The 16,148-nt window shown below is 41.4% G+C and overlaps 1 protein-coding gene across 2 annotated transcripts in view; it reads left to right on the top strand.

Annotated features, from left to right (window-relative positions):
• Window positions 1-16,148, top strand: part of BABAM2 (BRISC and BRCA1 A complex member 2) — a 401,322-nt gene that overhangs the window by 119,319 nt on the left and 265,855 nt on the right. For both annotated transcript variants that reach the window (XM_080812666.1, XM_080812665.1), the window contains exon 5: window positions 4,525-4,719. In XM_080812666.1, coding sequence (XP_080668792.1) covers window positions 4,525-4,719 — 195 coding nt within the window. The remainder of the gene's footprint in view (window positions 1-4,524; window positions 4,720-16,148) is intronic.

Here is a 16,148-nt window from a genome sequence, read left to right as displayed (position 1 = left end):
CTTTTTTTTTTTAAAGACTTTATTTATTTGAGAGAAAGAGAGAAATCAGGAGAGAACGAGCAGGGGGAGGCACAGAGGAAGAGGGAGAAGCAGACTCCCCCTGAGCAGGGAGCCCGACATGGGGCTCAGTCCCAGGACCCTGGGATCATGACCTGAGCTGAAGGCAGACGATCAACAGACTGAGCCACCGAGGCACCCTGTGTTGTTATATCCTATTGATAACTTTGTGGTCTCGAGTAGCTCAAAAGGAATTTTCAGAATCTTGAGGTCAAGAGATTGGCCAGTGAGGACTTTTGCACTCTTCTTACCAAACAAATTCATAGGTAGGACTGACTGTCTTTCTTTCACTGTAAGATGTTCAAGAGCTAACTTTTTCCTCTGTTCATCAAATCTTTATTTGAACATCTCTTAAAACCTGTCTATCTTGTACCTAAGAGAGCATTTCGTGATTTCCCATTGTCATTTGGTGCCTGGAGATCAACCCACTTGGTAGATCAGAGTAATTGCTGTCCTTTGAAAGGATGCACTTTTTTTTTTTTTTAACCTTTTGTTTGTTTTCTTTTGATAGAAGACTTTTCTGGTGAAATTAGTTATGATATTAATGAATGTGATTATGTAAATGAATTTGTGATTATATAAATGAAATGTGTCAATGTTTGGAAGATCTGCATAACTCCGTGAATCGGTATTTTCTGAATGACCAAATGCATGATGGTACAAAATCATATAGTAAGTAGAAGATACATTTAAAGTGCAGGATAGGTGAATGGAATTTAACGTAAGAGTATGAAATGTTTATTAATATAGTTTCGGATTCCACATTGCAGCTAGCCTTTAAGAAACTTCCACTTGTTGGGGTGCCTGGGTGGCTCAGTGTGTTGGGCCTCTGCCTTTGACTCGGGTCGTGGTCTCAGGGTCCTAGGATTGGGCCCTGCATCGGGCTCTCTGCTCGGTGGGGAGTCTGCTTCCTCCTCTTTTTCTATGCCTGCCTCTCTGCCTACTTGTGAGCTCTGTCTGTTGAATAAATAAATAAAATCTTAAAAAAAAAAAAAAGAAACTTCCACTTGTTGAGTTTTGGTATAGTATCCAAGAAGAATATATCTAGAATTATTTGACAAGGCTATTAAAATACTTCTCTCTTTTTAAAGTACATATTTGAGTGAGGCTGGATTTTTTTTCATATCCTTCAGCCAAAACAGCATATTGCAACATTGAACGTAAAAGCAGATATAAGAGCTCAGCTCTTTTATTAAACCAGACATTAAAGAGATTTGCAAGAATGTAAAACAATGCCATGCCCTATTTCTTTTGGAAATCCTAGTGAGTCCATTAAAAATGTTTTTATGTTAACATGTAGTAGGTTTGTTATTTAAAAAAATGAATAAATATTTTTAAAATTTCTCGGTTTTCATTTTTAATATAGTAAATTTAATCCCTATAATTTGTCTACACAGAAGATCTTCCGTGTTCTCAATACTTCTTTTTTAAAGAGTGTGAGAGGTTTCCAAGACCAAAATGTGTAAGAACCTTTGGTGTAGTGCTTAAGCAGGGACTTGGAGCCAAATTGCTTAAGTTTGAAACTCAGCTTGATTGTTCAATAGCTCTGCATGAGATACTGAACCACTTTTGCCTTGTCTATAAGGTGGTGTAGTAATATACTTTATACGGTTGTGATACGGCCTAACTTGAATATATGAAAAGTTCTTAGAATTTATATAGCATTTGGCAAGCTATATAATTATTAGCTCTTGAACATTGGTAGCGTAACATGTGTTCTCTTTTGTTGTTGCTAAATTTCTAGCTTTCAAGAGATTGGATGTTTTGGGGTATTAACACAGTCAGCTGTTATCAACAGAGTCCTATATCCACAGATGTCCTGTATCCACAACCTTTTCCATAATCCTTTCTCCTCCAAGTCAGTGGTTCTTTGCTGCACATTCGAATCACCGAAGGGGCTTTAATTGAAAACAAACACCCCAACACCCAAGACCTCAAAGAGGGACCTCAGTTTAACCCATTTGAACGAAAATCAGAAGGTGGGGGGGTTAGGGCCCAAGCCTTAGTATTTGGAAGGCTCTCTAGGTGATTCCATAGCAAAGACTGATAACCACTGCTCTGGAGTCTGTCTCTGTGCCTGGAGGGTCTGCCTTTCCCTCCATGTTCTCCAGTATTGGAGCTGATTTCTCTCTCCCGTCCTTTAGACTATTGTGTCTGGGGGTGTGGTGGCTGTTATCCTTGCTCTTCGGTGCTGTTACCAAGGAAATTGTCATTCCCTTTTCCTTAAAATTTTCTGTGTATATGATTTGAATGCATATAAATGATTCTTCCAAGCCAGGCACACTTTTGGTGGCACTCTACACCTGGTCAGTCCCAGTTACAGTCCCTTGGTTGTAACCATCCTGTTCTCTGGCCACACCTCCCATCTTTCCAGTTCATTCTTTCTAGTAGTTATCTGTAGTATGTTATCTCTTAAGAGTTATCAAATCCATTAGTCTTTTTATTAAGCCAATAGCACTGGCCGTAGGATTAACTGCTGTGTTGACCTCATTGGAGGAGCAGACCTCACCGTAATGAGCATCAGCCTGTCAGGCCTTTATTACTTTTGTCATTCTTACTCTATTCACTGTCCTTGAATTTGCAGCAGCCCTAGTTCAAGGTTATATATTTTCCCTATCAGTAAGCCTTTCCTCATGTAGTAATACCTAATGACCCACCAAACGCGGGACCACTCACCCTGCCACCCTTTCACGAATTCTCACCTCCCTTACAAACTTGCTTGGCTTTTTCCTGGCTTGACGTCCATGGTCCATAATTATAATCATTCTTTTGCAAACCCTCTAAGATCTTTGCCTCTCTTTCTTTCTGTTGTGCTCTTCTGGCAAAGTCCCAAGCTTTGTTAAATCCAAATTCCTCTCACTTCACGTTTGCACCCAGGCAGGGTAATTTATGCTAATTGGCCCCACTTAAAAACCATCCCTCTAACCTCACTGGGGCTTTTAGTGCTATCTGGAATTCCTCCTACATTTCTCCAGTCCATTTATTCTACTAAATGACTCTTCTAAATGACTGTTTCATACTTTCTTCTCCAACTTCCAATATCCTTTCCTTCTTCCTGACTCCCATTTGATGACCTTCCTTTCTGTTTCAAGGAGAAAATAGAAGCTCTCTGGGGAGAACTGCCACACGTCCTGTCACCACATGAAACAACCTGCCTGCACTTATACTCATTCACTTGATTTTTCCTCCCATTCCTGTGGATGGGCTTTCTGTGCTCCTTTCTAAGGCCAGTCCTCTTGGAGATCCCATCCCTATCTACCTATATGGTTTCTTTCCTCCTGCTGTTCTGCTTCCCATCTCCACCTTATCCCCCCACCCCCTCTTCTCTACATGGACATCCCAGCAGATGACAAACATCTGAACAAAACTTTCCCTTGACCCCACACTCCCCCACTAGTTCCCAGTTTGAATTGTCTGCCCTAGCTATGTGCACTTTCTACCCATCCTTTTTTAAACACCTGACAGTCATGTTTTACGTTACCAAAGAGCACCTGTTGAAGATGCTGTTGATGGGTGTGTCCCTGGGCCCAGGGTCAGCTCTCAGGCTTCCTTACCTCACCTTGTTAACACCATTTCGCACAGCTGATCGCCTCTTTCTCCTTGAACCACTCCCCTTCCTAGGCTTCTGGGATGCATGGTGTATGGTCCTCAGCAGCATTTACTACCATCCACTGATCTGTTTCATTTTTGTTAGTTATCTTGGCCCACTAAAATGTAAGCTCCTGGAGAGCAAGGGCTTGCCTTGTTTTCTTTACTGCCTAGAACAGTGGCTGTTGCTTAATAATACGCATTTGATAGCTATTGTTGAATGAATGAACGTGAGCTTCTTAATGACTATTGACCAGATCTTCCCCCATTCCCAGCTCCTTTCTTGCTTGTAAGCTGTCATGGCCATTTCCTTCCTCTCTCTGAACCTCGAATTTCCTGATTTAGTTTCCCTCTTCTCTACTCCATTCTTATCATTTCCAGGCCAAACCATCACCGGTATGCTTTTCTTTCTGTGGGGCTGCAGTGTTTATAGAGTGTGTATTTATATCTGATACTACAGATGCAGGTGGTCTGGGGACCTGGGTTGAATGATGTTAGCATATAATGCTGGATGTATGTGCAGATTGAAAAAAATTAAAATTGTAAAAGAAGGAAATTAAGTCTTCTAGGGCTAAAATGATGGTCTTCCAGGATATCTAGGTTTCTTGTCTTATTACTACACTGCTCTACACTTTACTGTTTCTGTGTCCTCATGATGGAATTCCACCTTGATTTTTCTGCCAGGATTTGTAGAAGGCAGGAGAAGTCACCAAGCTCAAAAGACCCTTCTAACTTCAATTCTGAGTTTATTGCTAATTAAGAGTAATCTGTTCCTCTTAGATTTTTGTAACTCTTTTCCTCTGTGTTGCTGTGCTGATGTGATACTGGATTTGTATGAAAATTCCTTTTTAACTGGTGTTTTATTTATGGCTTCCACAGAACCTCGCCTCCTGGAATCCTTCAAATCCTGAATGTCTGTTGCTTGTGGTAAAGGAACTCGTGCAGCAATACCACCAATTCCAATGCAGCCGCCTCCGGGAGAGCTCCCGCCTCATGTTTGAGTACCAGACGTTACTGGAAGAGCCACAGTATGGAGAGAACATGGAAATTTATGCTGGGAAGAAAAACAACTGGGTAAGGTTTTTTTTTTTTTTTTTTTTTTTAGGATGGGAAAAAAAGGCACTTCATCTGTAATAAAATAATTCAGATGTTCATTTACCATTTCCTTAGATAAATATGGTTTGGGTTGCCTGCGTACATGCTCATAATTTAGAGCTTGAAGGGACTTGAGTGTTCACCTGGTTCATTATGTTCCTCAAAACGACCACCTGGAGAAGTTTGTAAAATCTGGAGTCTTCTGTCCTCTGCCCCAGATGTTCACGAGTCAGAGGTGAAGCCTCAGGGGCTGCCTGTATAACCAGGTCCCTTGGAGGTGCTGACGCAGGTCACACAGGCCACATATCTGAGACACTGCCGAGTGCCCCTTCCTTTTGGGTGTCGAACGTCTCTCCCAGTCAGATAAGAGAGGTCAGTAACTCTGAAGGTAGCTAGCTTATATGGAGCCTTTTATAATCTCTTTTGGGAATTTCTCGACTTTATAGGATCTTTTAAAGACACGAGTCGGGTCATAGCTCTCCTATGTAAGCCCAGAACTTACATATAACTCTCTTTTTCTCATGTGATGAAGCCAAAGTCCCCCCAGTGGCGTAGATAGGCCCTACTTGCTTCCTTCTGCCAGCGCCCTCCACCCATCATGGCTTCTCTACTTCGTCTCTTACCTCTCCTAGAAGTTTCCAACTCCGGCGTACTAGGACGCGTGCTGGGCTGCAGATGCAGGGTGCTCCTGCCCTAGGGTCCCTGTGTAGCTTTCCCTTGTCAGGCATCTTTCCCCTAAATATTCTCATGGCTCGTACCCTTTCTTTTTAGTTTTCACTCATATGTTATATTCTGTGTTGCCTGTGTTAATACCTCCCCCCTCCTTTTTTTAAAGTAGACTCCATGCTGAGCTCCCAGGGTGGGGCTGGAACTCATGACCCGAGATCAAGATCTGAGTTGAGATCAAGAGTCACCTAGGCGTCCCAACACCCCCAATTCTCTTAAATAGGTTCTTTGAGGTACAATTTGCATACTATAAATTCCCGGGTTTTAAGGGTCCAATTCAGTGATTTTTTTTTAACACATTTGCCAACTTGAGCCACCACCACCACAATCCATTTTGAGAATGATTCCATCACCCCGATGAGATCGCTCATGCTCGTTTATGGTTAATTCTCTTCTTACTCCAACCCAAGAGAAAGTAGTTAGGAACTACTAAACTACTTTCTCTCTGTGTAGATTCTTTTCATACAGTGGTGTCATTTAATATGTGGTCTTCTGTGGCTGGCTTCTGTCACTTGGCAGAGTATGTGTCAGCTTCTCCCGTGATGTAGCGTGTGTCATACCACGTTTTGTTTATCCATTTACCTAACGATGGACATTGGGGTTGTTTCTGCTTTTTGACGCTCATGAATAATGCTTCTACAAACATTCATATGCAAGTCTTTGTCACAACCCCCCCACACTTTTCAAAAATATTTTATTTATTTATTTGAGAGAGAGAACATAAGCAGTGGGGTGTGGGGGTGAGAAGGGCAGAGGAAGAGGGAGAAGCAGATTCCCCGCTGAGCGGGGAGCCTGTTGTGGGGCTCGATCCCAGGATCCTGAGATCATGACCTGAGCCAAAGGCAGATGCTTAACCGACCGAGCCACCCAGGTGCCCTGCTTAACACCCCTTTTTAAAATTGTGTCTCCCACACCTCCACCTTTACTCTGCTCTACCTTTTTTTTGCATCTCTTTTTAACATACATATAATTAGCCTGTTGTATTAATATATAGTGCTGCATAAATTAACCATTCCAGAATTCAGTGGCTTCAAACAACATTTATTATCATAGTTTTTGTTTGTCAGGAATCTGTATAGACCCTCTGTTTCTGGGTCCCTGATAAGCTGAACTGATGGTATTGGCCAGGACTGCATCACCTCGAGGCTCAGCTGGAGGCGGGTCCATTCTAAGTTTATTCTTGTGGTTGTTGGTTATTTAGTTCCCTGTGGGCCTTTGGATTGAGGGTCTTAGTTCAGCGCTGGCTGTTGGCTGGGACTGCCCTCAGCTCCTTGCCTCTTCACAGACCCCCTCCACGGGGCAGCTCGCAAGATGGCGGCTGGCTTCCCCAGAGCAAGCAAGCAGGAGTGTGTAAGTAAGGCAGACGTCACAGTCTTTATGACCTAATCTTGGAAGTGACGTCTCATCACATTTGCTGTGTTCTGTTTGTTAAGTCCAGTCCATATGCGGGGGGACGTACATGAGAGGGTGAATACCAGGGGCCATCGGGAGCCACTTAGAAGCAGCCTACCTCCCTCATTTACTGTTTGTTGTTTGTCTTTCCCCACTGGAATGTAAAATTTCAGGAAGGCAGGGATCTCTGCTCTGTTCACTGTTGTATCAGAAACACCTAGAGCAGTACCTGCCACACTGTTCAGTTTCTATAAACATTGTTAAATGAATGAATGAATAACCTAGTTAATTTAATCATAGAGTAACTTTTAGGTTCCCTTCTCTGTCTTAACTCTTTCAGGTTTCCCTTAGTCTTCCTTCTCTTAAGTTAAATATGCTTCCTCCCATTTTATTCTTCAGTGTTTTCTTAACGGACGTGTTTCCTAAGGTCTTATACGTGATTAATGCCTTTGAATCAGTATGTCTAAAATTGATTGTTACAAATCATCATGTTTGTTCAGTTCAAGGTTTTTTAAAAAAATTATTTTGTTTATTTTACTGTGGTAAAAGACACGTAAAATCAAATTTACCACTTTCATTATTTCTGAGTATACAGTTCAATAGTGTTGAGTATCTTCACAGTGTTGTGCAATGTATCAGTAGAACTTTCCCATCTTGCAGATTTGAAACTCTGGACCCATGAAGTACCAATTCCCCTTCCTTCTAGCCCTTGGCAACTACCTTTCGACTTTCTGTTTCTGTCATTTTGAGTTTTTTAGATTCTTCCAATAAATGGGATCATGCAGCATTTGTCCTTTTGTGACTGGCTTATTTCATTTAGCATAATGCCTTTGAGGTTCACGCAGGTTGTAGTATGTGACAAATTTCATTCCTTTTTAAGATTGCGTAGTATTCCATTGGAAGTATATACACATATTGTTTATCCATTTACCCATTGACGGACATATGAGTTGCTTCCGCCTCTTGGCTGTTGTGAACAATGCTGCACTGTGTAAGGGTGTGATAATACGTCTGCAAGATCCTGCTTTGAATTCTTTTGATTATATCCCCAAGAGTGGGATTGCTGGTTCATATCGCCAATGCTATTTTTAAGTTTTGAAAAGCCTCTGTACTATTTTCCAGAATGGCCACACCATTTTCAGTTTCCACCAACAGTGCAGAGTTTAAGGCTTTAAACTCTTGATGATTTTGCATCTTGAATCTGTTCCCATGGATAGTCAGGAAAATTTTGTTGAACTTAGTCTGTCCTCTTATCATAGCATTTTTCTTATTAAATAATCATCTTTGTTCTCCAAAAAACAGATGTTAGGTTAATTTGGCATGACTTCTTGGTGAACCTGTGTTGTCTTTAGTGCTGATAGACTCATTTGAAAATGGGAATCACTGTCAGAACTAATTGGTCTTTAGTTTTTAGGATTTTCCTTCCCACCCAATTCACCCTTTGAATATTAAGGCTGAATTTAAATATATCCAGTTTTGTGGCACATTTTCTGATCTAAAAGTTTTTAAATTACAATTGACCCTCGGACCACATGGCGGTGAGGGCACCATTTCACCCCCTCTACCCCCACCATGCAGTCAAAAATCCATGTGTAACTTTGGACTTCTCCAGAGCTTAACTACTAATAGCCTACTGCTGACCGGAAGCCTCACTGCTAACATGAAAGGTCGATTATATACTGTTTTCTTACAGTAAAGTAAAGAAAATGTTATTGAGAAAATACATTTATAGTCCTGTACTGTATTTATTGGAAAAAAAAATCCTTATAAATGGACCCGTGCAGTTAAAACCTTTGTTGTTCAAGGGTCAACCTTATTTTCATTGGCTCAGCTAATACTTGACTTGTAGTCCATCTAGATGTTGAAGTTTTTGTTCATTTAAGGCAGCTGGAGGGTTTAAATTTATCTTGTTTTGAAAACTTTGTATTTAATGTGAACCGATTCTTCATTCTTCACCTAAAAAGCCGACTACTGCTATACGTACCCCAGTTTATTTTGATTTGCTATTGAGTAATTTGTAAGCATTAGGGCAAATGGGTATGGATTCCGGGGAAGTAAAGAAACTGAGAATCCCATAACAAGGCAAGGTTAGAGGTTAAGTTTCCAGGAAAGCAGGCCTAGAAGGGCCTAGTAGAAGTGGGAGCTGAGACTACAGAAGTGAAAAGATAGGCGTATGAGTTAATCACTGGTCAAGGAACAGAGTATAAAGGTGTCTTGAGAGATGAAACGCATTCAAGTTTGGCAGACTGATTCAAGAATGCATTAAAGGGCAATCTGCTAATGGAATCCAAAACTAGACCAAGAACCCGGGCAATAAACACAGGGCCCTGGCAGAAAGCAAGGAACTTGATTTTGAGTTTTGAGCCAAGATTTTTTTGAACCTGGGACGTATGAGTTTCCTCTTGCTGCTCTCTAAAAAACTACCATGAACTTGGTGGCTTTAAACTACACAGATTTATTATTGTTACAGTTCTGGAGATCAGAAGTCTTCAGTGGGTCTCCTTGGGCTAAAATCAAGGTGTCGGCAAGGCTGTGCTTCTTCTGGAGTCTCTAGGGGAGACTGTTTCAGGGTACTCAAGAAATTGGCAGATGTGCTCTCAGAGGTATCTTTGAGAAACTGGAGAAGCAGAAAGATCCTAAAAGACTGTAGAAAGTAAGAATGTTGTGGAGATTTTTAAAAAGAATTACACTCAGGTCTTTTATGTGGATGATTTGCAAACTTTTTTTTTTTTTTTAAGATTTTATTTATTTATTTGACAGGGAGAGAGAGAGAAAGAGAGAGAGAGAGAGAGTGCACACACAAGCAGGGGGAGTGGCTGGCAGAAGGAGAGGGAGAAGCAGGCTGCCTGATGGATGTGGGGCCCCATCAGGGACCCTGGGATCATGACCTGAGTTGAAGGCAGACAAGTAACCTTTTGAGCCACCCAGGCACTGCGTGATTCGAAAACATTTAAATAAGAATGCAGTAGTCCGTTGGAACCTCAGTTGGGTAACCAAGAAACAGTCATGGCAGTTTAATTTTACCCTTTGAAGGAAGATGGATGTCGTTGACTTAGATTATCTCATTTTCAATAAAGCATTCTGTCATTCTCCCTTAGGATTCTACTGACTGTAAGTTCCTCTCTTGGTTGTTTTGAATCTTTGGAAGAGCTACACCTAAAAGATTGCATGTAACTCTTATTAGCCATTAGGTGCCTTGTGGAATGTCACAGGACTTTTCTTCGACCCTGTTGTGTTTTTTTTGTTTTGTTTTTTGGTTCACTGTTTTATTAGGAATTGAAAAGCATGCTTTTCAAATTTTCTGTAACAGGGAGTTTGAAAAGGTAGTTATTATGAAAGACTGCAGAATCTATTTAAAATTAATTTTATATTTGTATGCACTGGAATGCTGCAGCAACCCCCCAGGATGCAGTTTGGTAGGGCTAAGCCAGTGCTTGACTAATGTCCATTTACAGAAAGTCTCCTCTGCTAGTTTTGGGTGAAAAAGAGTAAGCCTTCCCAAAAAGGGGTAGCCTAAAAAAGTTTTGGGTAAAAAGTATACCAGTCACAGCTTTTGCTCTTGAGGATGTCAAAAATCCAGTTGAGGGGTGCCTGGGTAGCTCAGTGGGTTAAAGGGTTAAAGCCTCTGCCTTTGGCTCAGGTCATGATCTCAGGGTCCTGGGATTGAGCCCCATATCGGGCTCTCTGCTCAGCGGGGAGCCTGCTTCCCTTCCTCTCTCTCTGCCTGCCTCTCTGCCTACTTGTGGTCTCTCTCTCTGTCAAATAAATAAAATCTTTAAAAAAAAAATCCGGTTGAGAAGACTCAATACACATTTGTAAAAAAATGAAATAGCAGCGTTGGATAGATGGTCTGAAGTGCGAGTACAGCCTGTAGAAGAATGTAGTAGACCCCGTCACCAAGGAGTGAAGTGGCTATGGAAAGCTGTCCCCAATGAACTAGACCTGGTGGAGGCCATAGGGGAAGGGGACACAGCATGTTGGTGGAGGAGGGCAGTGGGCAATGGCTGGAGAATCACTTAGGGGCATGACGTGCACGGGGAGCAAGAATCGTAAACACACATATACGACTGGCTTGCTTATCAATAAATCACATCTCTTCTCTCTCTCTCTTTCTAAAGATTTTATTTATTTATTTAGAGAGTGTGAACATGCGCATGTCGGGGAGGGGGGTAGGGGGAGAAGAGGAGAGAGAGAATCCTCAGGCAGACTACCTGCTGAGCGCGGAGGCCGATGTTTGGCTCAAAACCCTGAGATCATGGTCTGAGCCGAAATCAAGAGCTGGATGCTCAACTAGACTGAGCCACTCGGGCGCCCACATCTGTTATCTCTTATTGGAATATTGAAGCCTGAAGACTTTTTGTATGAAATAAATGGATGTTTATGAATTAAAACATTAATATGCTCTCCAAATAAAACACTGTGAGATCAATGTGTTCTTCCTGGCCTAAGTGTAAATCCATTTATTTTGGATCCGACTAGCCCATCTGATAAATACTCTTGGTGATGGTTCTAAGACTGTGCGCAATTATTTAATACCTTTGGATTACAAAATTCGGTATTCTTTTGAGAGGGTGATGACTGCTTGTCATCAATGAAAATTTCTTTCTGCCACATACATTTATGTTCTTAACTTTCCACTTCTGTTCTAGAAGTGTGAGGCTCTTAAAAACCTGAGATGCCTCTTCTGTGTTACGATCACCTGGCGAAAGGAAAATTTTAACAGCCATGGAGAAGAGGGAGAGGGCTCTGATCTCCTGTCAGCCTTCTGACAAGCCTGCTAACTTGAAATTCAGTGTTCCCTCCATGCCACCTCAAAGACACTCTTTTTTCCCCCAAACTTCCATCCAGAAGGTTTCAGCCAGTGCCCACTTGAAGGTACCATTTTTAAGAAAGCCAGCAAACACCCTTTGTTCTTAGCCTTTATCTTTTTATGAAGTCATTTGTCTTATTGGCTTGCCCATCTCCTTGAATGAGTAGATGTTAGTTTTGAACATTGTATTCCTTATCTCTGATGGTTTTATAATTTTTAGTAAGCATTGTTCTTTTTAATCCGGAGAAAACAGATAATATGTTGAAATTGTAAGATTTTATGTCCAGAATGAACAATTCTCATGTGCTGCATGGTCAGGGTTATTTTTAAGGTATATTTATTTATTTAGAAATAACTATAGATTCGTAAGAGGTTTTAAAATAGTACAGAGGTCTTGCATACCCTTCACCCAATTTCCTCCAGTGGTTGCATTTTACATATTGATAGTACAGTATGGAAACTAAGAAATTGGCCTTGGCACAATGTATGTGTATGGCATTTACCACATGCATCACTTCCTGTAACTACCACTGCAGGCGAGACATAGAATTATTCCATGACCACAAAATTACCTGCTGCCTCTTTGAGCAGAGTTAGTTTTAAGATTAGAATGTTAATTTTGATGAATGCCACGATATAAGCTACAGGTTTTAAAATCATATATACTGTGTCGATACACCCTATCAAAGTAAGGGTGCATTATCAGTTTTGTCAATGGGTAAAGTCTAAGGTCTCATTTTATATTACGTATATCAACTGCCTAGCCAGCATTTCCTGCATGGGTCTGTTGTATCTAAAGAACCAGTGTTCGTAAATTGTAACAAAGCACAGTAAAGAAATTTGTGATTTTTTTTTTCCTTTGGCTTTTAATTCCCAGAACTCAAAGTTAGTTTATCATACCTAATATTTTGATCAGAGACATTTTTCTTTCCTGCTATGAAGTGAATGTTTTGAGATGTTCCACAACCACATGTTTTCACATTTTTTACATATTAAAGAATACCAGTGGGTGATCTGTAAGGATTTTGGCAACATATTTTTTCCTTTTGTGGGTATTTTCTTAATAATGACATATACTTATATAATGGAGAATGTGAAGAAGTTATCTTTTTTTGTTGTTGTTGTTATTGTAGTTGACCCCAAATCCCAGTAAGATTTTAGGAATCTATGACTTATAAATTAAGCTCTGGCAGCATTTAAGAATATTGTGCAGAAAAGAAAGGAGCCATTCCATGAGGAGCTCCTCATTTGACTTAATGACCCAGGCTTCTGTCATCTCATCCTGCTGTTGTTACGTTTGAGGGGAAGGTGTATGAGGTTGGTTAAAAAAATAAACTGAGGCATATTAAAATTTTTAAGAATTGGAGCACATTCTACTGACCAAAGCTAGGGGGCAGGGTTTTTGTAGCGAAGACACAGAAAAAAACCAGGGGACTTATTTGACTGGCTGTAGCCTAAGGGGTTGCATTACTTGGGAAAGCCCAGTTGACTGTTTGTGACCGATTGTTCTTCTTAATTTGGAGGCATTTATAGGAAATGATTGGCTTAGATTTCAGTTTGCTTAAGTCAGCTACCACAGCATGAGAGCCCCCTCAGTCTGGTGGCCTTGGCTGATTACTTCTCTAGCAGTGTGTGTTAGAGTGTAAAGTCCTGCAGAGCAGAGGCCCATATCCATAGGCAATGTATTGGAGAGAGAGTGTTCTGGAAAGCGGGAGATTCTAATTCTGTCATTAGTTTCGTGTGTGTGTGTGTAACTAGGTTTTTTCCCTGTGTCACTTTCCTGGAGGTAACCCTTGACACAAAAATAAATGAGATCCTGTGTGTGGGAAGCAAACAGAATTAAGCAAACATGGAGTTATGTAATACAAAGTATTATTATCATTAGCCTTGTCTTGTAAATAGTTGAGGTGAATTATGGTAGGTAGGGGCTCCATAAATTCTAGGTTAGTGGTTGTTCCCGGATTATCTCTGAAAGTGCTGTAAATCGGAAAGTCCCTTATGTGAATTAGTAGAGGTTGGTGTCACTAAGATGCAGATAAGGAATGGAAAGCAAGGTGAAAGGGAAAGTTCCTATTTAAGAGGGAGAAAGCGGTGCTTATCTTTCCAGGACCAGTTCTGATGGGAGTTCTGAGCCGGGGAGAGCAGACTGTAGGTTGTCAGGAATGTAGGTGGAGAAAATGAAGTAAAGACAGTAGGTTTAGACATTTTTGGAGAAAGGAGGAAAAGCCATATTATCTGGAAGGGGCAGTGGGGTCCCATGATCACCCCCTACTAACCGGATGACACGTATCTGCCTTCCTGTGAGGAGTGTGCCAGGTTCATGGTATTTGGTGGCTCAAGTAGGTCTTCAGGCATTTGTGACGGTGAGCATCTAACTGAACGTGGGGATTAGTATTGATGGAACAATGTCTAGAGCCGTGCGGCCCAGTGTAAGAGCCGCTACCATACTTGCAAGGTTACTCCGAATTGAGATCTACGCAAACGTAAAATACATTCCAGAATTCCAAGAAGTCATACAAAAATGATCTCCTTAACAATTGTTATGTTGTTTACATATGGAGATGAGAATATTTTGGATATAATGGGATATAGTATTAAAAGTGATTTCACTTGTTTCTCTTACCTTTTTAAATGTGGCTATGAGAAAATACTAAACATCTTAAAGTACGCATGTATGTTTGGCTTACATTTGTGTGTTGTACTGTCTTTCTCTTGGAGAGCACTGGTCCAGAAAGGTGGGAGAGGAGGGCCAGAGTGCTAAGAGAGGGATCAGAATATCTGGAGGACCTGGAAACATGTGGCCTTTTCCCGTCCCGCCACGAGGATGGGGTAGGTGTTCTGGCGATGCCTGTCAGCCTTCTGTGTGTAGCCGGACATCCCAGGGGCTTCTCTCATAACCCCTGTTGAATTGACACTGCTTGGGAGTTACGGCCTAAAGGCATTTGACTTGTAGACTGGGGTAAACTTGCACTTGCTCCTTTGAAAAGGGTATAGTGTGGTAGTCAGCTGTGTTACACACGCTTCTAGAGCTGACAGATTTGTTTTTGTTGTAACCACATGGAACTATTAGGAGTTGAACATGATTTAAAATAAATGAACCTATGACAGGGGCTCACAGTTTTGTTGTGTTCGTAATGGATTTGTTACACTGAATCTTGACCTGTATGTCAGTTGGCGTACTTAGGATCTTGCTAGCGGTCGTTTGTATCTCAGATTTTGACTTCATTCCTAAGAAGTAGTATGTGTGTGTACCTAATTTAGAGACCTTAAAGGTGAATATGATAGCTTTTTCAGTGTTATTGACATGTAAAAGGAATTTTGTTATTTTTTTAAATAATAGTACCAGTAGGAAATTCAGGCTTCTTTAAGCAGCAGGGTGCATTGAGTGGAAAAGACTGGTTTTATGGAGGCATATGAAGCACAAAGGAAATCCTTTCCGTTTCCTTTGCCTGTACCTTATGGAGCATCATCTGGTGAAGGACTGGAATCATGCCTCGTGCCCCCCACCCCCGCCCTGCCCCACCCCTGCTTCTGTTTGGGAGGCCACGTGTTTGTTCTGAAACCTTGGGTGCCCTGCTGCATTTCCTCCATGGCCATGTAGATATCGGGAGCACCCTTTACACAGCTTTCTCAGCCTGAAAGGGATCTACAAGGGTCTTTAAAGGACCAGATGCTTTCTTTCCATGTACTAAGAGGAAAAAGGTGAGGGACCCGGTATATGAAGTGTGCTATCAGGAAACCCTCAGACTGTTTTATGGCTTTGGGAGCGTGTACATATAACTTAATCCCTCCCCCCCTTCCTAAAAATGTTTCCTAGTTTTTCAGTTATTTTCAGCGAATTTATGGTGCCACTAACTCTTTGACTGTAATGAAGCATGGAGGTCGTGTTGACTAGGTCGGAAGGCACAGAAGGCAAACACAATTCTTGCCTGGGAATGTGGAGTTAGCACAGAGAAAGTGAGGCTGGTTTCCTTATGAGTAACTGGTGGGTCACATGTAAATTTTTTCTCATGTTATCTAGTCAGAAGAATCAGAAAGTGGTAGGTGCAGAGAAAGTAAGACAAAGCAGAAAGCGAGCAGAGATAAGACAAGGAGAAACTGCTGAGGGTATTCAAGTCTCTCGAACTAAAACTGTGTTTTTAGTCTTAGATTCCATGAGATACTGCATAGCATTTTAAGAAATTATCTTTCTTTTGCTCAGGTGAGTTTGAAATGGAATTCTGTCACCTAAAATGCAGAGTCCTAACTCAGTTACTTCCAAAAGTGTGCGCTGAATATCCCTGTCAGAGCATTACATCATAGTATTTTGTTCATCTACTCGGAGGAGACTTTAAGCTCCATGAGGCCAGAGACTGTATTTTGTTTGTCTTAAGATCTCCGTCACCGGGGCGCCTGGGTGGCTCAGTGGGTTAAAGCCTCTGCCTTCAGCTCAGGTCATGATCCCAGCGTCCTGGGATCGAGCCCCGCATCGGGCTCTCTG

The sequence above is a fragment of the Martes martes genome, assembly GCF_963455335.1.
Source record: "Martes martes genome assembly, chromosome: 9".
NCBI classification, from domain to species: Eukaryota; Metazoa; Chordata; class Mammalia; order Carnivora; family Mustelidae; genus Martes; species Martes martes.
This window is presented reverse-complemented; position numbering and strand designations above follow the sequence as displayed.